This window comes from Podarcis cretensis (assembly GCF_951804945.1).
Source record: "Podarcis cretensis genome assembly, chromosome: 8".
Lineage (NCBI taxonomy): Eukaryota > Metazoa > Chordata > Lepidosauria > Squamata > Lacertidae > Podarcis > Podarcis cretensis.
The window spans coordinates 35,354,749-35,379,217 of NC_137177.1; the positions used below are offsets into that span (position 1 = coordinate 35,354,749).

The following is a 24,469-nucleotide window of genomic DNA, read 5'->3' on the forward strand; positions in this document are numbered from 1 at the left end:
GCTCGTAGGCTCAAAGCACAACGCCTGCATTACATGTAATTACATAAAATACATTGGTTCCTAAGTCGCCTTCCCCCGCTTGGGACGCATGCGCATTGCGAAAGGAGCAGACAGCTTGGGTAAGGAAAGCGAGTTGTGTGGAGCTGACGCGCCTGCGCCTGCGCAGCCGGAGCTGGAAGGCCGTTGGCGGCGGTTGGGTTACCTCAGCAGTCAGTCAGTGGGTCGGTTGGTCGGGCCATCGGCCGCGCATGCGCTCTCTCCTCCCCCCGCCTCACTCCCCTTTCTCTCTCGTTTCACCTCAGAGGAGGCGCAGAGTCGAGCGGGCGACGCTGCCGCCGCTTTCTCCGGCTGTCCGCCTCTCCTTCGCGATGGGCTCAGAGAAGGACTCGGAGTCGCCGCGCTCTACCTCGATCCACGCGGCTGCCCCGCCGGCCAAATGCCCCAAGAGCGGCTCAGGACAAGCAGGAGGCGGCAGAGGCACCGGCGGCGGAGGAGGTGACGGCAACAGCGGCAGTAACAGCGGCACCAGCCGGGGCCGCCGCCGCCTCCTCAGCTTCCAAAGCGTCTTCTCGGCCGCCGCCTCGGCCGCCTCGTCCTCAGCCTCCGGGGCCGGAGTCCGCCGCCGCCGGAAGGCCAAGGCCAAGCCAGAGCCGCCTCAAGCCAAGCCCGCCCCGGTGGTGGAGGCGGTGGCGGCGGCGGCGGCGATCGCCAGCCCCACCGCAGCATCAACCCAGGCCACTCCGCCGCCGCCCTCATCGCCGCCGCCGCCACAGCCTCCTCCTGCTCCTTCGGCTGCGGTTACCGGGGAGGGCGATGCCGCCGCCGCCGCCGCCACCTCGTCTTCGTCGTCGTCTTGTGGTGCGGAGTGCGAGGAGGGCGGCGAGGAGTCCTCCCCGTCGGAGCTGGAGTGCCCGCTGTGCCTGGTGCGGCAGCCGGCGGGCAACGCGCCGCGCCTCCTCTCCTGCCCGCACCGCTCGTGCCGCTCGTGCCTCCGCCAGTACCTGCGCATCGAGATCACCGAGTCGCGCGTCAACATCAGCTGCCCCGAGTGCAGCGAGCGCCTCAACCCGGCCGACATCCGCCTCCTCCTGCGCGACTCGCCCCACCTCGTCGCCAAGTATGAGGAGTTCATGCTCCGCCGCTGCCTGGCCGCCGACCCGGACTGCAGGTGGTGCCCGGCCCCGGACTGCGGGTGAGAGAGAGCAAAGGCAGGGGCAGGAGGAAGGACACGCATAATAATAATAATAATAATAATAATAATAATAATAAAAAATAATAATAATAAGTAAAAACAGCAGCTGCTACTTTGGTGGCCGTTATGGGAAGTAAATTGCTTTATCTGCATTAGCCTGCTGTGATCTTTACAACAACCCTGGAAAGGTTGGCCGGTTTGGATCTTGCCCCCCATGTTACAGATAGGGGTGGGTGAGGTCCAGACAGCACCACCTAGCGGGCTCTTGCCAGTGGGGGACATTAAACCTTAGAACAGCATGATTCCAAGCTGCTTAGTCCTGCACCAATTCAGAGCGAAAGCAAGCCAGTACTTCGATTGGGGCCAGCCATGATTGGCAGGGTGTGTACCAGGTTTCAAGGTTCACGGACGGGCATGCACTACTAGGGAGAGAACTCTTTTTAAAGGTCATGTCACTGAGCCCTAGCTGCAGTTTAAAGTTTAAAGGTGCAGGGGAGGTGCCTTTGCATTGACTAAATATTGTCTTTGTAGCCAAGCCAATGTTCTGTACCAGCTCAATACATGGTGCATTAGAGTGAAATGAGCAAAAATGGTATGTCACTCTGCCATCAACAGTTTACAGTTTAAAAGTGGATAGTTTAGAGAGAAAATGGCAAAGTGATGGAAATATAAGAAAAAGGGGTGTGAAGAGCATCCTCTGGCTTTTTTCTGTTGGGGATAAGGGCTTTGGGAATTAAGCCCAGAGGCTTTGTGGGAGAGGTGGTTTTTGCAGATTTTATATTCTTGTTTAGTTCACACACTGCTGCTTCATTTGGGAAATAGTGCATAATTGTGTCTATAGTTCATATCTCACCTGCCATGAACAGTCATAGCAAGCCATTTAGCTTTAGCCCCTTATCTGCAATAAAGTTAACATCATTATTTTATATTTTTTCCAACTTGTAGGAGTGTTTGAAAAACACCTGAACACTAAGAACATTGTATGCAGTAATAAGTATTGTATTTTTAACTACTGTTCACTTATTTTATTTTATTAAGTTTCTATCCTGCCCTTCCTCTGAAAGGAGCCCAGACTGCTCCATGTTCCTATAGAAATTAAGTGTAGTACGGGGAATGTTGCTTCAACAATGGTGCCTCATCTGACTTTTTCTGTCCAGAGGGAGACAAGTAAGTGCCCTGTTCCCAAACTGCTCACACTGTCTCTTTCAATATCCATGGGGAAATGGTGGCAAACAGCAGAATTTTTTAAGACTAAAGCATTGCTGATCAAGTGCATGCAGTGCACCAGCAGGACTATGTCCAGCAATGAAGTGTCAATTTGAATGCACTTAGCTTCTTCCAGTCATTCGCAGCCCTTATTAAAGGAGTTTCTCCAATCTCATTAAGGCAGCTACTTTTGCTGCCTAATGGTTATAATTTTGCAAAGGAATAGGTGTGAGTGAAAGTGAAAATGAAAACAAAACTTTCATTATCAGGTACTTTGGAAGTGCCAAAGATGTGCTAGAACCTGCGTTAAGTATTTAAAAACCAGCAAATCAGCATATACATTCCTCATAGAATTGTAGTCTAAACCTTTAGAGGACCCAGGGAGCTGCATCTCTTGAGTAAACACTTTCTTTACAGGGCTTGGGTAATACTGAACACGGTCACAGTGTAGGAAGGGAAATAGGATGTATGTATAAGATCAGTTATCTTGGTGCAGACTGAAAACACGTGGAAGACACAAACTTTACAAGATCAGTATATCTTGTAAAGTTTGAGGTGTTTATTAAGGACTGTCTTTCCCTCTGTAAATGGAGGGCTACACATAAGTAATGGAGGGAAGCACATGTATGTGTAAACAAAACTAACTGCATTTACAAGGATTTGTGCCTCTAGAAATTTATTAAAGGGCAGACTATAATGAAACAGTTCACTCTATGCTGTGGCTATCAAATCCTCAAGAGGAATACTTATATGAAATGGAAATGCTATCTCAAACACTTTGTGTTGGCATGTAAAGATAAGCTGGGATCTCTGGGTTATAGTGGTTTAGCATGAACGAGTAGTACCTGCTGCTTGATTGATCCCACATTTCTCCTCCCCAGTACAAGGAGCATAAACAAACCTAAGAAACCATGAGTGGTGGTGGTTAGTAATAAACTGCCCTTCTTCAAAAGACCTTAACAAATCTTAAGCTGTGGTTTATTGTTACCTTGTAGACTATGACTTGTTGGTCTCAGTAATAGAGGAGGGGTGGCCCATCAAGAGGGAAGATAATGTGTCAGACAGCTGTGGAAAGTCCCAGTTTATGGTGATCTAGATACTCCCAAATCATTCTGTGGCTTGAATCCTTGGCAAGGACTGGCTGGCACTGCTGATGGTAGTTAATTAACTAGGTCCTGCAGTGAGGTGTGAATTGTACTTTGTGTCATTCCTGTCTACTTAGTTGCAGGTAGACTTTGCTCAGAATCGTTTTGTCAGTAAAATTTATTTTCCTGAGAATCTTCTTTAAGTATTAATGAACATTTATAGATGTGGGGTTGATGTTACAGATGAGGAGGAGTGGGTGATCCTTGGAAGTAGGGGCAGGGGGAGTTTGATTTGAAATTTTCTGATCACAAGTGTTGCATGTATTTCAGGTTTGTGGTGGGATTTTTTTTACTGAAAAGTTCCTGTTTCTAAAATGCCAGGGAATTGTGGGTCTTTCCCAGCCCCTCTGTATGCTGAGAAGTTCAGCAGCCTTAAGCTATCCTTTCACAATAGTGGAGGAAACTGTAAACAATGACTTTCAGTAAGAACAGAAACTTGCACATTCTGGTAAGAAAGTATTTTATGTATGGGGATGCAGGTGGTGAAATGTTGAATCATTGTGATTCAACATCCAGTTGGGTAACTGGGAAATGGCCTAGCCTTTGGCAGTTACCATAGTCAGAATGAGATTTGAGTAAGTCTTGTTTTACTTTCACTTCTGTTTTCTTTTAAATCAGCCTCCCAATGTTTCTCTTAAGACAGCATGGAAAGTACAAGCAATGATTCTTTAAGTTGTCCTTTAGAACATTCATCTTAAAACATGGGGTAAGGGAAGTTGTAACGTACTGGGCACTGCAGAATATTCTTGGAATTGTTGTAATTGCTTCTGATTCTGTTGATTTCTGTCATGCATATGTTGTTGCTGGGCAGTCCCAAATTATGCTGTACTGCATAATTAGAGGAATTAGAGATCAAAGGAAGGTGGGCAAGCATACCACCCACATGGTAGCTCCACTAAATACTCTTGGGCAGTTTTTCTGCTTTGCTTAATTAGCAAGAATCTGGTTATCACTTAACTGTTTCCTCTATTCAACCGATGCAAAGTTTATCAGATTTGATAGGAAACATAAAACAAGCTGATGGAACACTCTGCTCTTGGATAGATGCCCGCCAACTTGCTTTATTTGAGATAGTGCTACTTCTGTGGCAGGGTTCTGAAGGTTAGTGTGCTATTTAACACTGAAATGAAATATATCCTATCTGGTTGCCTTGTATTCTAAGCTAATAGTTTGTACATAGAGACCCTGAAGACTACCCAGAAACATTCTGAAAGAAGCTTCAGCACTGTATCCTTTGTAACAAACTTGAGACACTGGTAGGTTTCATGATGTTCACTGTTGGCATCTAGATTTTGTTTTGTTAAAAAATACACTGTTCTTAAATTTTCAGAAGTTCATTTAAAAATGAAATATCACCCCTGCCAAAAGTCTGGAAACAGGCAGGAGATAATGAACCAGACCTTTTCCATATTAAAGTGTTATGTTTTACATTTCTCTGTATATAATAACAATGTAAGAATGTAGCCCCCATTTGTAGTGCCTCATCACAATCCTGGATTTGCATGAAATCAGGGTGGGGTAAGGGGCAAAGTTACAGGCAGGTTGCGCAGAAAGTTGCCATGGCGTGGTCGCAAAAAAAGAAGAAGAGAGACATTATGAGGGGGAAAGTGGTTTTAAACAATGGCAGAAGTTTGAGTAGAGTAGCAGGGGTGACACTGAGTGGGGCAAAGTGGTAGTTTAAAACAGGGTTTGAGTACACTGAGAAGGGAGTTTTGAAAGGCTTTGCTTTAGCTTTGTGCTGTTAGCTTCTGTGTTGTATGCATCTCTGCTTGTTCTCTTTCTTAAAACCGATTTGGTTTAAAACAAGCAAAAATCCTCAGTGGTCTTCCATTCTTGCTTTACTTAAACCTCTGTTGTTGTTTAAAATCACAACCACCACCACCCCAGGGTTACTCCACCACAGCTTTATTCAAACTTTTACCAGTTTAAAACAACCTCTTTTCCTCTTTCAGTATTTTTTCCTTGTTGCTGAACTCAAACTTCTCTCTCTTCCATTCCTCAGAGAAATAAAGGATGCTGAGCCCTCAAATATCCCACAGTAGCTTCACAGAATGTATGTCACTCCTGATACCATGTGTTGTCTTCAACATGAAGTTCAGTGAAGATTCAGTGTAGTAATTTAGAAGAGTTAGTTTGTTAACAGTCAAACATCTATATATGTACAACATCCTTTAAAACTGAACAGCCCAACTGACAGTCTTGGTTTTAAGATTCTACTCATTTTTAAAGTTGCAGTAATGTATATCATCATGGTGTGTGTCCACAAAGGGGGCTGCAGAATAGGGGAGTTGAGAAAGCATGCAAATGGTGATCTGTGTGTAAGGGAGAGTTGAGAAAAGTGAGGATGAGGGTGGAATAAAAAAGGGGGTGATGGTAAAAATAGGAGTGTAAAAGGGGTTGCAAAAAAGAGGTAGTAAGAGGCATGGGAATGGGGTTGAGGACTAAAGCAGAGTCATGAAAGGGTCTGCAGAATAGGAGGGAATAGCTTCATAATTGAGTGGAAGGTGAAAAAGGTGCTTAGTTGCTCTGTGTTGGAAGAGGAAGGTACCCGAGATTACCATGCGGTTGGTTTGTATGTAAGGGTGTTGCACAAAAAAGAGGACGAGGCACAGACAAGGGGGTGAAGATGAAATGAGTTCAAAGTGAGTCTATAGAATAGAGAGAACTGGCATCAGGAATGGGGTTTGAGAGGTGAAAAGTAAGCTTTGGAATTGCATGGGGTGGGAAGGGGAAGCTCTAGGGCACGGGTCAGCAAACCTTTTCAGCTGTGGGCTGGTCCACTGTCCCTCAGACCTTGGGGGCTGGACTATATTGCGGGGGGGGGGGGGAGAACAAATTCCTGTGCCCCACAAATAACCCAGAGATGCATTTTAAATAAAAGGACACATTCTACTCATGTAAAAACACGCTGATTCCCTGACCATCTGCAGGCTGGATTTAGAAGGCAATTGGGCTGGGTCCAGCCTCCAGGCCTTAGTTTGCCTACCCATGCCCTAACTGTTGCTTTTCCTTCCCCCTTTGCAATTGTTGAATCTTCATAGAATTTTTGGGAGGCAGGGAGAGATGGAGAAAGAGCACAGATCTACCCATGGGTAGGCAAACTAAGGCCTGGGGGCCAGATCCAGCCCAATCGCCTTCTAAATTCAGCCCATGGACAGTCCGGGAATCAGCGTGTTTTTACATGAGTGGAATGTGTAATTTTTATTTAAAATGCATCTCTGGGTTATTTGTGGGGCATAGAAATTTGTTAACCCCCCCAGTATAGTCTGGCCCCCCACAAGGTCTGAGGGACAGTGGACCATCCCCCTGCTGAAAAAGTTTGCTGACCCCTGCTCTAGGGGGTTAATGTGGGGGGCTGTTAGGTGGGTTGGTGAGCAGCACAAGCAGGCAGTGCAGCTGCTAGTGCTAGTAATACCGTTAGAATACAGTATCAAAAAAATTGGTTGTACAAAATCCAGCTGCAGTTTTGCATATCACTTGCTTGAACAGCAGCTATCAATTTTTCACCTATCAGGTGGGGGATTTTATGTGTAAAAAACATTTGGAAGAGACAGTGGGATAGGGCATGTGCTCTGATGAATAGCTGTCACATTTACACAAAAGTCAATTGTACATGGTGCCAAGATAGCATATGTGCTGCCTGAAGTAGTACCTAAGAGCTGTCAGTAATCTGTGTGGGTTCAGAACGATGCATATGATTTCTTTCTCCCTGCTTCTCACATGTTTTGTAGAAAATCTTTGTCACATAGGTTTCATAGTTCAGTTTCTCTGTGAGACTGCAATAAAAGCATGTTCTGAGAAAAATAGCATGCAAAATCCTCATGGTTTCTGCATCCCACCCATGCTTCAAGCATCTTCATAAATTGGCAAGCTTAGCTATTCTGCCTAGGGAGGTAAACTGCAGACATAACACAAGGGTGTGTTTCCATGGTAATGTTGGTCTTCTAGTGCACAGTTAGATCTGCATACAAATCTGGAACTACCTTTTTCATTGTAGTCAGCTCGTGCTGCTGTCTGACATTCGTTGCTTTGTATTTTTCCCTGAGGTTGAGGGGGAAATTTCAGGGCATTAAAATAAATCCATTGTGTTGGCAGAATTACCAGTAAATGAGTAGAGCAGAGCATGAATAGGGTGGGGCATGTATTTAGCTCTCATTCAGTCAGTGGAAGTGAAAGGTGGTAGGCAGATTGGTACTTGAGGTCAAGGTAGAAGCAGGATTCTATATCGATTTTTATTGACTTGACTTGTATTGTATTATATATTATATTCATTATATTATATTATACTATACTATATTAAATTTGTATACATACAGCTTTTTATTTATAAATTTGTGCACCTCAAAGCAGTTCAAAATATGCAAATAAATAAAATAAATAAATACAATTAACTGTTAAAATACTAGATAGTCACATCTTTTCAGCAGCTAGAACCCAAAAATATCTTAAGATTGGCTGTTGGAAAATGTCATGATAAACAGAATGGTCTTTAACTATCTGTGAAATTATCCTATCACCACTGCTCTCCTGATCTCCATGGGGAGCTTATTCCACAAAATGGGTGCCATAGTAGTTGTCCCTCCAGCCAACTAAGCAGTGCAGTCAGAAGTGCCCCACCCAAATAACACAGTGTCATTGATGGACTATAAAGAAAAGGGAGTCTTGAATATACTGTAATCTGTTCCCAAGCTGTTTAGGGCTTCAGAGGTCAAAAACAACACTTAAAACTTTGTTCAGCAGCTAATGAACTGCCATTGCAGATCCCTCTTTATTGATGTTACATGTGTGCAGTAGGAAGCTTCAGCAACCTAGGTGCAGCTTCTAGACCAACCTCAAGGTTAGCCCACATAGAATGTGTTACAGTAACCCAATTGTAAGGTTACCAGCATGTTGATCACAGTAGCTGGGTATCCCTGTAATCATACTTAGCAGACCTGCCAGGCATTTCCTGCCACTGAGGTCACTTGGGCCTCCAGTGACAAAGATGGATTAAAGAGTACCCCCAAACTGTGCACTTGTCCTTCCAAAAGGAGTCCAACCCCATCTAGAACTGGCAGATTTCCCTATTTCCAGACTCAAAAACACCCACCCACAATGTACTTCATTAAGGATTCTGCCATGAGTCCTGTGGAGGTCTTGTGGAGCGGTTGGTCCAATCCAGATGAAAAATAAGAACTTGGGGAGTTGAAGTTTGGAAATATAGAGAAGGGTTCCAGTGGGTTGTGGAAGATGAAATTGGGATCCCACGGAATTGAATCATAGAATTACAGAGTTGTAAGGGACCCTGAGGGTCATCTAGTCCAACCCCCTGTAATGCAGGAATCTCAACTAAAGGAGGGGGGTAGTGACTGCACAGCTGGATTCAGGGGAGGGATCGAGTGGGTTGACAGAGATATGTTGTTCTTCTGTGGTAACAGCTGCCTCTAGTCAGACCTCTGCTATTGTGGAACCACCTCTGATGTTGCCTCCTGTTAGTGATGAGCTGCTGCCTTTTGGGGAGGCAACAGAGTAGGTTGGATGCAGAGCCAACTCCACTTCCGTCTTCAAGGGCATGGAGGTACTGGCACCTGCATGAATAAACCGCAGTTCCAACCCACTCAGGGGAATGCTAATTTGCTTGCTCACTCCAAAGACTCCAGCTCCTTACCACACACACTAAAAGCACCCCCCTCCACAACAGGCTCATGGGGCATGCCGTTTGTTAGTTCAGTGTGTTCACTTGTGCCTAGCCATGCATCTAAACCTTTCTTGTACCGTCTATACCATGTAACCAGTGACTTGCTTATATAAAAATCTGCTTTACACTTTAAAAACTTTGGCAGAAACAAGAGGCTAGCAGCAAATGCCAGGATAGATTCAAATTCAGTTTCTGAAGGTCATGCATGACACTCACGACTCAAATGTAGTAGAGAAATAGAACTTGCCTCCAAACTTCAAATGACCACTCCTATGGCTATGTTTAGATGTTAAATAGCATTGGCAATAGAATAGTACCCTGCAGTACCCATAGCATAACTGCAAGGAAGCTGTGGAACCAACCCCATAGATAGGACCAGAACCACTGCAATATCGTGCCCTCAACTTGTATCTTACAAAGCTGATCGGGCGGATATTATGACCTGAAGCCAGTCTGGAATGGCTCAAGATAATCAGTATCCTCCAATAAGCCTGTGTTAGGACTTCCACCATTCTTGATTTGGCTAAAAAGGGAGAACCTGTGTTCAGGAGGTAGTTAATCATAAACCTTGGTTTGCAGGTAGGGCTTATTGAGGAGTGGTCACACAACACATCTTTAAGGTTGTCTGGCACTACCCCATTGCATAATGACACATTCACCAATCCCTGGACTTTCCTTGCCAGCCCATTCCTGCTAGCTTGAATTAGCCTTGATGGGCAAGGATATGGTAGGACAAACTGTTACAAATATCTTTTCTACATCCTCAGTCCTCTTTAGCTGAAACTGATCCTACAGGACTAAACCAGATGATGAGTTGGAAACCTCACCAATATCCTTTCTAACTTTGGTGTTCAGATCACTGTGGAGACGAATGTTTTTACCTTTACTTGGTGCCTAGCAAAATTATTACAGCAGGCCTCAGAGGGTCCCAGCCTACTTTTTGCTGGAGCAGGTATAAGTAAAGCACATGCCACTTTGAAAAGATCTGCTGGACATACTTGAGGACACAATGGTGGCAGCCAGTTAAGCCTTTGGTGCCTTCACCACCACACAATAGGCACAATTATGTTCAGTCACTCTCACATCACATCTTAGCCCAAATGTGCTTTACCTATCATCTGTTCTATGTCATTGTCTGAAATTCTGCAGAGAACCACAGTGTTACTCAGGCTCCACAGTGTCAAACAGAGGGCTTGAGGGCAATTTTGCTGATAGCCTGCTTCATCTCACTGTTCCACATCAAGACAGGAAACATCCCCAGAGCATTCAAGAATCAGTTGGATTCCATAAGTCTTCAATGGCAGACCATTCTGATAGACCCTTTACGCTTGCAGGGAGGGATTTTTGTCATGACACCAAATCTCGCAAAACAACATCAAGGCTTGCGTTACGTGAAATACATTTGACAAACACACAAGACGTAACCGGCTATGCATTCACATAAACAATACTCCTATATATTCTTATCACAATATCAAATGTTTATCTTGCACATAAACAGCACACAAAGTGCAATAATATAGATGGAAGTCCCAATAAATCAGTTCATTCATAAAGACCAATGTCTTCTAGTTTCTGTTCCACATATGTTCATAAAGTCCAAATTGGAGCGTACTACAGTTCCACAGTGTTGACAAGGATTTCCGGAATAATGCCTTGTTTCACTCTCATGGGCTTCATCCGTTGTACATATTCTAAGTAATATAAATGAATATAATGTCGTAATTCAACATATTTTAACAAATTAAAATTATATAAACAATTGTGCTATAGAAGTACATACCATATATGAAGTATCAAGATAATAGAATTTCTAACTTAGTGGTTTCTGCAGTGAACAACAACTGTTACAATGTAAGATTATATAGACAGGCGCAGCATTGATTTTAGTTACAGGTGACAGAAATCTGCAGCTGTGAGGTTTTCTTAAAGTTACCCCTTTAAAACAACAAATGTAAAACAAACTTTATCCATAAAGAGGTGTTATATATACAAGCATTATTAATGACTTAGAGAAAGCAACTATAATCAATTTCAGTATTCAGACCTGAGGGATGCAAAGAATCAAGTAGAAAAATAAATCTAGTTTCTTTCTGCATAAGAAATGACACCAAATCTCATCAAGAAATGATCTAACAGCAGCGCTATAACAATACCTTCACATCTCCAGACAATCTCTCTCACACCCTGTGGCAAAGACTGAAATCAAAGTTATATCCCATCTTGTATGTCAGGCCGTGCAAAAATATGCTGAGACAGCTTCATGGATGCAGTGGAGGCTGGTCCAGTAGAGGCAGATTAGGCATGAACTTTGAATTCTCTAGAACAGTCCTGGGGTTCACTAACACCACAGTCAAGGACACCTCCTTCAGCTGGGTCAGAGAAGCTGTTTGTTTAGCAGCAGGGTGGGTAGAACATCTGATAGCAACCCCAATCTATCTGGCCCAACAACAGGTGCAGGTCATCTAAGCCTGCTCCAATGGGGAGAAGTTCTCTGGTGAATGCAGTGATAGTTTATGAACCACAGTGACTCTCCTCCTGCCTAGATCCACTAAAACCAAATGGTTATATGAAGACTGAGACTGCTCAGTAGGTGCTGAAAACTGATGGAGTGAGGGGAGATACCCAGAAAACAGGGTGGGTGTAGGCATGTGAATTGGAATGCAGTGTATTGGAAAAGGGCCTGGCTTGCTGACTGGAACCTTAAATAAAAGCACTTCAGTGTTTTGTTGCAGGTCCCACTTGCAGATTCTGTTCTCAATGTAGTTTTGGCTGTGGAAATGCGGGTAGTTAAGAGGCAAAACATGAATGGATTAAAGGAGTCTTGAGAATTAATTATTGGCTTCTGTACCTTCAAGACTGAAAGGTTTGTCATTAACACTATGTCATTGAACTTGATGTTATCAGCTGTCCTCTTGCTCTCCTTGTGAAAGATGATTCTTGTAGGACAGCAGTTGGCTTCCTGATAAAGATGGGGTGGAATGGCTAGAGGGGGCTTAATTGCCCAGTGGGGACTCAGTTTAGAAGAGCTGGAATAGTCAAAGCCTCTTTTCCCACCTGCTAGGAGATTATCAAACTGACAAAAAGGAAGTATAGATTCCCCAGCAGCTGCATACAAATTGTACAGCGCAGGGCCTCCCCTCAGAAGCAGCCCTGTCCTCCATGTAAGAACTATGGCTTTCTGGAATCACATCCACTAAAAGAAATGAATGTTACATTTAGAATAACTTGTGCAAGTTAAGCACATTGCAAAAAAACCCTAGACATGTTTTATTCTGGTTGCATGTTCTGCAGAATTTGATTGAGCTGGGGAAGTTGAAATTACCTGAATTTTGACAGTGCAGAATGAAGGGAAGCATGCTCTGTAGTCATGCATATTTCTGTATCTCCTGATGAAACATAATTGTTTTTGTTGAGGACTTGCATAAATTGAGGGTAGTCCATTTGATAACAGGTGGTGCCAGTTAATATATTTAAATGTGCCTCTCTGCTGGTACTGGGCATTCTTGTATACTAGAAATATAAAGCGGTCCTACAGATGTACATGGACCTCCTTTTCTGTCTTTTGAATCTGCATATTGGCACGTAGGTATGTGATGGTCACCTTTTCTAATTGTGCTACACTTGGGTAAAATGGTTTCTCCAGCTCCCAGAGGTTGTGAATCATGTGGACTATTCCAGATTTCTCATGCTGCAAGATCTGAGAAATAGTCATGCAACCTGAATTATTTGGGAATTAATAGAAGAGTAACAAGGGTGATCCTTCTGACCCTTACAAAATATGCAAACTACAGTGTTAGACAACCTCCTTGTGTCATTTTTTTGTGTATGGTGGGTAGCTTCTGTGACAAGGAATTGTTTTTTACCTCTCTTCTGACTTCTTTTTTGTGCTCAGGTAGAAATTGTTTGCCAATTGGTGCTTCTGTTTCCAAAGTACTAACTATAAGCCCATTAAGGGAGATGGGGAGAAAACTAACTTTATTATGACAGGCTTCTCATGGTTAGAGCTCTTAGAATGTTACACAAGCAAGTCAGTAAATGTCTTGTTCTCACCAAGGGAGAGAACAATATGTTAGATTGTAGATGTACATCGAATTACCTTAATTTTTGCTGAGATATAGGTAGTAAATCTGAGAAAGTTAGGTTAATTGTGACTGAGTAGGTTTCTACAGAGACAGTTGTCTGTGTGGCTTTACTTCACATAGTCCAGTTTTGTCAATACATGTCCCAAACAAAACACTGTCCTGCCATTTACTTTTTTGCTTAGTTATGCTGTTATTGCCTATGGATGTGCAAGCTGCCCCAAACTGACGTGTGAGAGAGAAGGCTGCCAGACTGAATTTTGCTATCACTGCAAGCAGATATGGCACCCAAACCAAACTTGCGACATGGCCCGCCAACAAAGAGCACAAACTCTGCGGGTACGGACAAAGCACACCTCAGGCCTCAGTTATGGACAAGAATCTGGACCAGGTATGTACCAGTGAGCTACTTGCCAGTTATTGCAGTTGTGTGTGAAGATCTCGGAAAGAGATTGACTTAAGTAAACGTGACTTTTACCTTTGTATGGTAGCTAAATTTCAGCAATGTAAAAGGCAAAGGTTTATACACATACACATACACTCCTCTATCTAGGCAAGCAGGAAGCATCATCACAGTTCAAGGACACATTCTGGACAGGCAAAACTACTTGAGGAGAATAAGGGATGTGGCCTGAGAAGAATCTCAAGGTTGGATAGAGAGGCCTTGAGGGATGCTTTTAGCACCGAGGTCTAAGATTCCACACCTCTGTTTTAAAGTACCCACTTGCTTCAAGTGAGTTATAAAACTTTTACCTCAGACATAACATAACTATTGAACATAACTAGTTCAAATCAAATGTCATTGTTCAAATTGCATGCTGGCAACAGCAGTGTGTTTTGGTGGAGTTGGGAACATAGAAAGCTGCTTTCTGCTAGGTCAAACTGTTTCTCCATCTAGCCCAGTGTTGTTTAATCTGACTGGCAGTGGCTCTCCAAGGTCTCAGGCAGAGGTCTTTCCCCATCACTTGATATAACTAGAGATGCCGGGGACTGAATTTGGGACCTCCTGAATTTAAAGGACTTGCAGTAATAATGAGCTATGATCCTATGCAGCCTTGTTAAAAATATCAGGGATGAATTACTTGTCAGGCCCAGGATACTCTTACCCTTTTAAACTAAGAATGAGTTTCTCAGGCAATAACCTTACCAAGTGACTTTCAGACATTCATTCTCAGTCTGCGCCCCTGCCTATATGACAGGATTGTGGTAAGGATAAAATGGGGGTGGAAGGGAGGAGCATATTCTCTCTTGAACTCCTTGAAGGAAAGGTGAGATTTAAATTTGGTAAATAAGTGAGTCAGGCCATGGTCCTAAGCACAGTCAGTTGAATTAGAAACAATGAGGTTTTTGAATCTTGACCTGCCATGTGATTTAAACACTTTTTTTCATTCAAAGGAGGATGGGCTGGAAGAGTAAGACTGTGGTGGTTCTTTCACCTTCTTTCTTACAATGGAAGATCTCAAAGATTTTCAATTCCTTCTTGGGATTTATTTAGGTGCACAAAATTTGACTGGGTTCTCCTTTTCAATTCCATAGCAGATGACATCAAGCCATGTCCACGTTGCAGTGCCTACATCATCAAGATGAATGATGGCAGCTGTAATCACATGACTTGTGCTGTATGTGGCTGTGAATTCTGCTGGCTTTGTATGAAGGAAATCTCTGATTTGCATTACCTCAGGTAAGTTGGAGGGTAAAATGCCCTCAAGCTGCTCTACCTTGCTAGAGCTATGTTGCTGTGGTCCAAAACCTTTACTACTCAAAAGATACTGTGCTGTGGGAGTATCAAAAAAGATAAAATATTGATTTGTGTTCTTATACTTAGAAATGTAGACTGATGGACTTAAAATTGATTGGAGATGGCCTTAGAACCCTTCCCAATTTCATGGGCAGCAGCACTTGCTTCTCTAAGAGCGTTCTGTCATTTTTGCTCCTTGGCATTATGTTAAAACACACCTGAATGCTCCAGGCCAGCAAACTGCTAAAATATTTGGCTTTTATAGAGGTGGGCACACTTGCTGATGATAAATTAAGGGCATTTGATTAGCAGCCCCTGTCTGCTATTTAGCCTCTTAATTCCTGTGGAAGCAGTAAGGGTGCACTTAGTTTTTCACACATGATTTCTCCATCTTGGCTTTATTTCTGTTAAACATATCATGACATGGTGTAATATGTCATGTATTGTTGTTTATCTGAGGTTGTTTTTACCTAATTTTAAGACCTGTTAAGGAACAAATGATTGCTATTATGTCCTGATATGTAAAGCCACAGAATTCAAAGGAGGTGCACTTTCTTTTACCCATGACTATACATGGATCAGCTGCAGGGGTGGGGGGCTGTGTACTGTGTACATACATGTGTGTGCGTATTATGTGTCTGTGAGAAAGTGTGCCCTCCCTCCCCCCCCCCACTGCTGGCATGTGGCCCTTGGAGGGTTGGCAGCGAGGGAATGCATGCCTCAGAGCAGCAATCGAAACTCCCATTGTTCTAGGCACGTTTTGCGACAGGGAATTTCATTAGCGAGAGCAGTTTCTGAGCCTAAGATTTCAGATTAAAATTGCACAGTGGAAGGAAAGGAGGACTTTTTTCTGCCTCCCCATTTCCAGCCACTCTCTGAAGACTGGAAAAGAAACCCTCTTAAGAATATTAGAGGGGTGGGCAGGGGAAGAATGGCTTTGTTTTTTGCAGTCTTCAGATGAGGACTAGACCATGTGAAAAATGAACATAAGACTTTTAGCTGCCGTTCATTCATTTTCATTTTTGTATTCTTGTTATTAAAAAAGCGCACCTAGATATTCTGTTGTTGTGTGCATAACCTAGATTTAAGGTGCCATTTAGCTCCTAGCTTTCATATCTCAGTTTCTAACGCTGCCGCAGAGTCGAAACAGTTCCCCATCTGTGCTGTAGACACACCTTTAGCTACTTGGACAGGAAGAGGAGGGGAGAGGTTTGGTAGAACCTTTGTGGGGAGGTGTCTGCCTTCCCCCCATTTTTGAATCTTATTCCTCTGAAGACCAAATATAAAATCTCTTGCAGCCCTTCTGGTTGCACATTCTGGGGCAAGAAGCCATGGAGTCGTAAAAAGAAGATTCTCTGGCAGCTCGGAACATTGATTGGTGCCCCAGTGGGTATTTCCCTCATTGCTGGCATTGCCATTCCAGCCATGGTCATTGGAATCCCGGTTTATGTTGGGAGAAAGGTAAGAATAATAACTGTATATGCTGAATTAAATCCAACTACAAGGCTGATGGTTTTTTTGCAGGGGGGAGGGGAGGTACAGAAGTGGTGGTGGTTCCCCTGATAGTTAAGAGGGACCATACAATATATTACACCATACCTTTGAATATCAATCATTGGTAATGACAATGGAGGAGGGCTTTTGTACACATAGCTGTTTGTGGACTTCCCATTGGCATCTGGTTGGCTACTGAGAAACAAGATGCTGGACTAGAAGGGCCTATAGTTAGATCCAGGAGGCTACTCTTAGGTTGGAGGTGGAGAGATCTCAGTGATAATTGAAGTTTGCATTGTGGGACCTGGGGTGGGTAATCTTTCCTTAGAACACGTGTGTGGCCAGCCCAACTGCATATTGCCTGCGGCTTTGCATGCCTAGTAAGTTTCATTGAAGTTGTTGCTGATTTTGTGGCATTGATTCTTGTTGATGGTCCCTGCTCTGATTTCTGCCAGCCTGTCCAGTTATGGACAGAGTGAGACTTCCACCTCTAGAGAGTCCTTCAGCCTCTCTTCTTTTTTTCTGGAGAATCCATCTCTGCTATAAACTATTAAGAGCTGCAATAGGTAACATCTTCCTAGAATGCCATTCTTCTTTGTGTTGCAAGGCCTGTTTTTATCCTTGATTCTTCTTATATCAGATTCATAGCAGGTATGAGGGGAAAAAAACCTCTAAGCACAAGAGGAACCTGGCCATCACTGGTGGAGTAACCTTATCTGTGATTGCATCGCCTGTCATTGCTGCTGTCAGTGTAGGTAAGTAGATGAGTTCTGTGTTAGAAAGCACAGTCTGACAGTGGCGTTAAGAATTTCCAAACCCCAACACTCCTTAGATGGGTTATAATTTAATTACATGGAACACATATATTTCAGTTCAGGATGCAATGCAGTGCCTTTGCAGAGCATCTGCAGAACTTGGGATGGGTGGTGGTGGTCAATGTTCATGCTTTGCAGAGTGGTGGTGAATTCCTTTCTGCTCAATAATCTTCTGGCATTGTGGAAGTGGTACAGCCAAGGACTTCCTTTGAGAGAGCTCAGGAAAACAAAACTATCTTTCTCCTCCCTGTCCCTATATAGTTATGGAGTTTTCTATCATTTATATTAATGTTGCCATGCACCACCTCTGTTTTCTATGGCAGGGGCAGTCAGCATGATGCCCTCCAGCTTTTGTAGTACCACAGCATCTTTTACAATAAGCCACACTGAATGAGGTTGAACGTTGTCACTCTCTCCTTTGCTTGAAATAATAACTCAATAAAAAGTTGTGTGTCTTTCCTTGAAAATGAGCCTTGGTCAATACCTTCCCTAACATTACTTAAATAGGCAACTGTGTCCAAGCAACAGAGCATGCTTTCAAAAAGAAGCAGCTCTGCTTCCTTTATCCATGCCCAGTGGATTTATATGGTTTCTTTTGCTGATACCCTTGATATGGTTTCCATTCATAGATCTAGAGGATGTTTGCTTTTACATTAATATCAACTGCAACTCTATAGATCTCTTGTTGTGATTCGCAATACCTGCTACTGGTATTATGTGCTATCTCTACAGTGCTAAGAGTCTTTTCACTGTGCCCAGAACAACAAGTACAGATGCTTCCATTTCTAATCTGACATAGGGTGAGAAGAATATCAGAACTCTTCAGCATACTTTACAGTCCCTTGATCTCACAGTTTAGTAGATACATCCCAACCAAATAACCTCCAAGGAACTAAACTTGATATTTTTGAATGAACAGAACCCTTCCACTTGGAGGTCTTATGCAAAATGGATAGACTTTTGTATATTTACTACTTCTTAAAGTTTAGACCCTGTGTCATATTTAATGTTTGATATTTTCCCTCTGGACCCATGTTCCTCCACCTCAGTCCTGCCATAGATCAGCATTTTCTCACTCTTTAACAATTATGTTTTTAAAAGAATTTTATTTATCCCTGTTCTCTTGCTAAGCTTTGCCTTTCACGAGGACAAGGTGATTTGTCAACCAGACCTCACCTTTAATTGAAATCTATTTCCCGTTTTTACCTTAGTCGAGATATAAAGTCATTCATCTCCCTGCCTCCCCCACCCACAATGACAGGAAGTTTGCTTTGCACACACTGGGTGTCAGTTTCATAATTATCTTCTATCTTCATAGAATCAAGGATTTTTGCTAGAATAAAATGTTTGTTGTGACTTAGTGCAAAGGCAAACTGGTTTCAAAGCTCTCTTGTTTGGTTGTTTCAACTTTCATGCTTTGCTAGTTGGTCAAACAGCCTATAATCACAAATCTCAATTGAGAAATGGCTATTTTCTCAGCATATCCTGGGTGTCTCTGTTATACTACAAAGCTCCCACTATGCTCACTTAATCCTTGATGTGAAAGTTTGTGCTGGTACTGCAGTTGAAAGAGACATTCTCCTGAGGTTACACAAACTGCAAGAAAGAAAGGCAAGCTACTTACATGTTACTGCTGTTCTTCTAGTAGCCATCTGTGTAATCTATGCAAACTACTCTTCTCTCCGGTTGATAGTGTTCTTAGTCTCTGACTAAGCACTTTCATGGTGGTAAGAAGATAACTGAGCGAGATGTCACTCATCCTGTCCTTGAAGAACGTGCAGAGAGGACATGTACCTGTATTTGTAGGATTCTGGTTTCCTACTAACTTTTATTCTTTTTTTCCAGGTATTGGAGTCCCTATTATGTTGGCATATGTTTATGGAGTCGTGCCAATTTCTTTGTGTCGTGGTGGTGGTTGTGGAGTTAGCACAGCCAATGGGAAAGGAGTCAAAATCGAGTTTGATGAAGATGATGGGCCAATTACAGGTAAAGAAGTAACTGTGGTTTTAATCTTATTGGGGAAAAACAACTAGGACTGTGCTTAACAGTTGTATCCAGGAGCAAGTGGAAGGGTTAGATAATTGATGGGGTGAACTTGTAAGGTCAGTTTGATTTTCTTTCTCTTTCTTGCTAACATTACAAACACATTACTTTGTACATATTCTTCACTTGCTGCTCCAAACTGATAGGGACGAAAATATTTAAAACTACTAGATTCATTCAGCTTCATTGTTTTGCTTCCAGGTATGCTAGTTTACATAGAACTTAATTGGCTAATGTAGGATTGCTGCTGTCAAGTCACCTTTTGTGTTTTGTTCCTTCTTATATTTTTCATGGTCTCTAGTGGCGGATGCTTGGAGGGCTCTGAAGAATCCCAGCATTGGGGAAAGCAGCATTGAAGGCCTTACCAGTGTGCTGAGCACCAGTGGGAGCCCTACTGATGGGCTCAGTGTCATGCAGGGCAACTACAGTGAGACAGCCAGCTTTGCTGCGCTCTCGGGGGGCACCCTGAGCGGTGGAGTCCTCTTGGGAGGGAAAGGAAAGTACAGCAGGTAATTAAAAGTTCATTTAGGCTACAGCACCTGTGTGTGATATCATGGGTTTGAGACTCAGTCATAAGTAAACCTAGTTTGCTTGTATTGCACAACCCCAAGCTAGGTGTTCTCATGCAAGAATGTCCCCTGTTTTTTCTTCATGGTTCTTTTAGATTAGAAATAAAAATGAATTGGGTTAAGTCTTTTCTGTCCTTTTGTCATGCATTGTCTTGCATGCTTTAACATCCCATAGGCACAATGACAAGAAAACTTGCCTCCTGAATCATAAGGTTATAAGGTCTGTTCCTCTGATTCAGTGTCTGAAATAGGCAGCTGTGTAATCAAATCTCTATCCAGCACCAAATATACAGCTGAGAATTTGACTGTAGAATGTATGGGAACGTGCTACACAGGAACTGTTAGTCATGACCACAGACATGACCTAATCCTGTTCTAGAGAAAAACAGGCAAAGCAAAATTCAGCAAAATAAGTTGTTGCTTAAAACTGAATCACTTTATGCTTAATTCTTGTGAATTAAATAACTCCTTTGTGTAGTCAAACATCAAGTGAGGTGGGAGAGCTACATTAGTATAAAGAACCTAATAAATTCCTATCCCTTGCCCAGGCTGGAAGTGCAGGCTGATGTCCAGAAAGAGATTTTCCCGAAGGACTCGGTCAGCCTTGGAGCCATCAGTGACAATGCCAGCACGCGAGCTATGGCAGGCTCCATCATTAGTTCTTACAACCCCCAAGACAGGTATGTTAATGCAGTTAGTTTGTGTTTGTAATGTGGTCAGTGGTCTCTGAAGAAAGCCCGTCATTTTTGTTCTGATCTTGTCAACAGACGTTGGCAGGAGGTCACCATAACTTGTTTTCTATGGAAAACTTCATTTAGTGAGAAGAGCCTTTTCTTGTATGGCAGATTTGGATGGAAAGTTGGATGAATGTGGCTTGGTGTGGACTTTGTTGACTATCATTCTCTGCAGATCATTCAGAAGTATTTAGCTACAGGGGCTGATTAATGTGTAGTGAAAAATTAACTGGAAGCTTAAGACATAAGAATACAAATACTGGATACTTCCTTAGAGTAAATTTTCAGATACAATGGACCCTCAGGATATGTACTTAATTCGTTCTGGGGGTCCGTACGTACCCCGAAAAGTCTGCAACATGAGGCGCCACTTCTGCACACACACGCGGCACGATAGAGCGCTTCTGTGCATGCGCACACGGCGAAACCTGGAAGTTTACATTTCCAGGTTTGCCATGTTCGCAACCCAAACGTTACGTTACCCGAAGGTAATGTAACCTGAGGGTCCACTGTACCTCTCTTGTCACTTTGTTTCAGCTAACATATTTCTATGTGCTCTCAGTGTACTTCAACTGTTGCCTGCTCTTATAGGCTTGCAGCACCTAGTTGGAAGCAACAACTTTTGCATAAACTTATGTGGAATGTTTTCAGGATTCTTTAGTTCTGTGTGTGACCTAGAATCAGGGAAGGCTGCTGAAACTCAGGATGACAGTTCAAATCACTTGCAGGAGTTAGCCATCTCATTATTTTGAATTGGTTGTACTGCTGTTGCAGGCTGCAAGAGTGAGGTTCAGAACAGGGCTAGATGAGCCTTTGGCTTGATCCAGCAGGGTTGCACTTTGTCAGTGTTTAAAAAACATCTGTCTGTCTATGTGTCTAAGTGTGTGTTTTTGTGCACACATATGGACCCACATTGGAGCAGTGACTTAATGTTGTTGATGTTAACATTTTGGGTTTTTTCTAGCCACAGGCTCAGGTAGTGCATACACATCAGGGATACATAGCAATATGTTGTGGGGCCTTGTTCATGTATTATACTGTTTATTTTGTAGTAGGTTTAAAAAAACTATATTAGAAATGTTAGCTTGCCAGAACTTCAGAATTGCAATAAATAGTTCTGAAATAAAAGTTGTCTCCTAGAACTCACATGGGCTCCTCCTTCCACAGAGAGTGTAATAATATGGAGATCCAGGTGGACATAGAGACCAAGCCGAGCCATTACCAGCTTGTTAGTGGGAGCAGCACAGAGGATTCTCTCCATGTTCACACTCAGATGGCAGAGAATGAGGAGGAGGAAGCAGAAGAAGAGCAGGAGCAGATGTGCAACCACCAAAGCTGTGAGCAAAAAGACTGCATTGCTAGCAAAACCTGGGACATCACTCTAGCACAGCCTGAAAGCATCCGAAGTGACTTGGAGAGCTCAGACAGTCAGTCGGACGATGTGCCTGACATTACCTCTGATGAATGTGATTCCCCCTATCCCCAGACTGCTGCCTGCCTGCATCCCCCAAACGCCAGAGGTGCTGAGAGCCCAAGTGCCCATATTGGCCAGTGTGCCCAAGCAGAAGGGCACAGGCCAGAGGAGAGAGTCTCTACGCTGGAGTGCATTGAGGCCCGAGTATGAGGCCGCTCTCTCCTGAGAAGAAGCACACTGATTGTTACTGCCTCTACTATGGTGAGGGCCACCCAGGAGTGGGGGTGATTATGTCATTGTTGGCTTTTGTTTCTGATTCCCCAGACTGCTGCCCTAACCTGACTCTGGGGAAATGGCATTTCTTACACGATAATAAACCCTTGATCTCTCTCTTTTTTTTAATTTATTGGTTCAAGCGCTTGGTGATGCTCTGTGAGTTGTGTAAGAGTGTACATAAAAGTGTGCGTGTACATCGTATGTCTGCCAAACATACGCCTAAAGAACGCCTTTAATAAAGATTCCTGTTGCCATTCATAGTGGATCCTGTCCTCCCTTTTCATAGGACTAGTAAGTTCTTCTGAATTTTCCTTGTTGCGCTCCTGCCTTGGTAAAGCTTGTTCCTTGCCCTAAAACATAAGTGATGTACCTCTAACTCAGTCTGATTAGTGCTGCTGTGTAGAAGCCTGGGTGTGGCACACATACTTCCAACAAGAGTAAGGTGAAAGTTTGAATTTGCTGCCCTCCAGAGGCTGCTTGAGTCTCTGCACTTGCAAGTTTGCTTTGCATCATGACAGAGCACTCAGTGATACTGTGGTGTTGAATGCTCTGAGACTATTGAAGTGATAAGGACACTTGACAACAATACACTTCATTTAGGAGGCATAGCCTGAAGGAAATGAGTCCAGAGGAAAGCTTGATGCAGCTTGCAACTGGAGTGTGGCAAGTGACTGGAGGGCTGAAGTGGAACAGATGTATGTCATGTAGCAATAGCCCCACTGGGTACCCCCACATTGTATAACAGGAATGAGTGTAAAAGGCTGCGAAAGATAGCAGAAGCATAAAGGTGAAGGAGGCTCTTCGGGAAATTTTATTTATTTATTTATTTATTTATTTATTTATTTGACTCTTTCACATCCTGTTAGTCCTTGTATAAGCAGCTTTGCTTTTCTGTGCGCACATGCACATCCACCCACACACCCTTAACCCTTCATGCAGAGGTGTTTAGAGTGAAAGCCTCTCAGAGGGCAAAGTGGAGATCCAAATTGTAGGAATACTATGTGGTACAATTTCCCTCAAGCCTTTGTGGGTTTGTTTTGCGTATTTGAAAGCTCCCCAGTGTCAAACATTTCCTGCATGTAGAAAGTGGAAACTTTCTCCTGATAACACTAGCTTTCATGTTTGGGATGTTATATGTATTAAAAATGTGACAACTACATTCATTCTGAAGTGGTATAGATCCTGAGGATCCAGTACCATGTACTTGCTCCGACTTAACTGTTCAGCAGTTCACTGTTCAGTAACCAAAACCGAGTTTCCCATTCTCTTTGCCCGGGCAGTTTCTGGTATCTGCTATACAAAGTGTTGTGTGCACAGGACAAGACACCTGCATCCGGCCTGAAGCCTGCATCCTCCTTGCACTCCAGTTCAAGGGCTAGTTGTGAATGCTGCCTCCACAATACAAAATTCATGACTGAAGCACTTTACAGCCAAATTTTCCTACACTTCTATTCTTGTAGCCTTATGCAAGATGCCCAACTGTTAAACTGCTGTTTGAATTTCTAAATATTTCAGCATTTTTCTCCTTAATGAGCTCTGGAGCAGAGCAGTTAAAACAAGTGCAATCAAGGAGAGGAAATAGCTGTCATTGCTGCTCCATTCTAAAATTAGAAAGAGAAGGAGCAGCAGTACAGAGCAGCACCAGTTTGGTAGTCCTGTGCAGAAATGGATGGGGTGCTATCTGAGTTCAACCTAGTAATGAATGACTGTCAGGATACTGGCGATGTGAATAATTCACTGTGTGTGTCCCTGACATACCAGTGATGGTGGCATGTAGACGATAATACAGAAGTTACAATGAAAGTTCTCAAAAAACCCACACACAGCTGGAATACTGATAGGAGCCCCATGCGTGGTGAGAGAATAAGGCACAGGATCTGTACTGCTAGACCAGTCCCTATCTATCTCCCACAGTGGTGACCAAATCTTTCTAGGAAGTTCACAAGCAGGGCATGACAGAGAATGATTCTGTGTTAATGCATTTTTATCCTGCTCTTCACCCCAAAAAGGCTCCCTGAGCACTTAACAAATGTTAGTCCCTGCCCCCAGGCTTGCAGTCTCAATACATGGCTCAAAATGAAAAC

General features: G+C 43.3%; 1 protein-coding gene across 2 annotated transcripts; it reads left to right on the top strand.

The window, feature by feature from the left end:
- The first annotated feature begins 108 nt into the window (after window positions 1-108).
- Window positions 109-22,643, top strand: RNF19B (ring finger protein 19B). 2 transcript variants are annotated; one of them, XM_079988593.1, is made up of 9 exons: window positions 109-1,192; window positions 13,488-13,693; window positions 14,839-14,983; window positions 16,339-16,501; window positions 17,175-17,289; window positions 19,195-19,335; window positions 19,694-19,901; window positions 20,510-20,641; window positions 21,863-22,643. In XM_079988593.1, the coding sequence occupies exons 1-9, from the start codon at window positions 249-251 to the stop codon at window positions 22,317-22,319; spliced, it is 2,511 nt and encodes an 836-aa protein (XP_079844719.1). In that variant the 5' UTR covers window positions 109-248; the 3' UTR covers window positions 22,320-22,643. The 2 variants fall into 2 exon arrangements, with proteins under 2 accessions (XP_079844719.1, XP_079844720.1); XM_079988594.1 differs by having other exon boundaries at window positions 14,842-14,983.
- Window positions 22,644-24,469: the final 1,826 nt, after the last annotated feature.

What these genes read in the sequence shown, in the direction of transcription:
- RNF19B (XM_079988593.1), top strand. Translation starts at nt 249, where the DNA reads ATGCGCTCTCTCCTCCCCCCGCCTCACTCCCCTTTCTCTCTCGTTTCA. An exon ending in TGCCCGGCCCCGGACTGCGG is followed by an intron (nt 1,193 to 13,487) that starts GTGAGAGAGAGC and finishes TTTTTTGCTTAG; the next exon opens with TTATGCTGTTATTGCCTATG. An exon ending in CGGTTTATGTTGGGAGAAAG is followed by an intron (nt 16,502 to 17,174) that starts GTAAGAATAATA and finishes TTCTTATATCAG; the next exon opens with ATTCATAGCAGGTATGAGGG.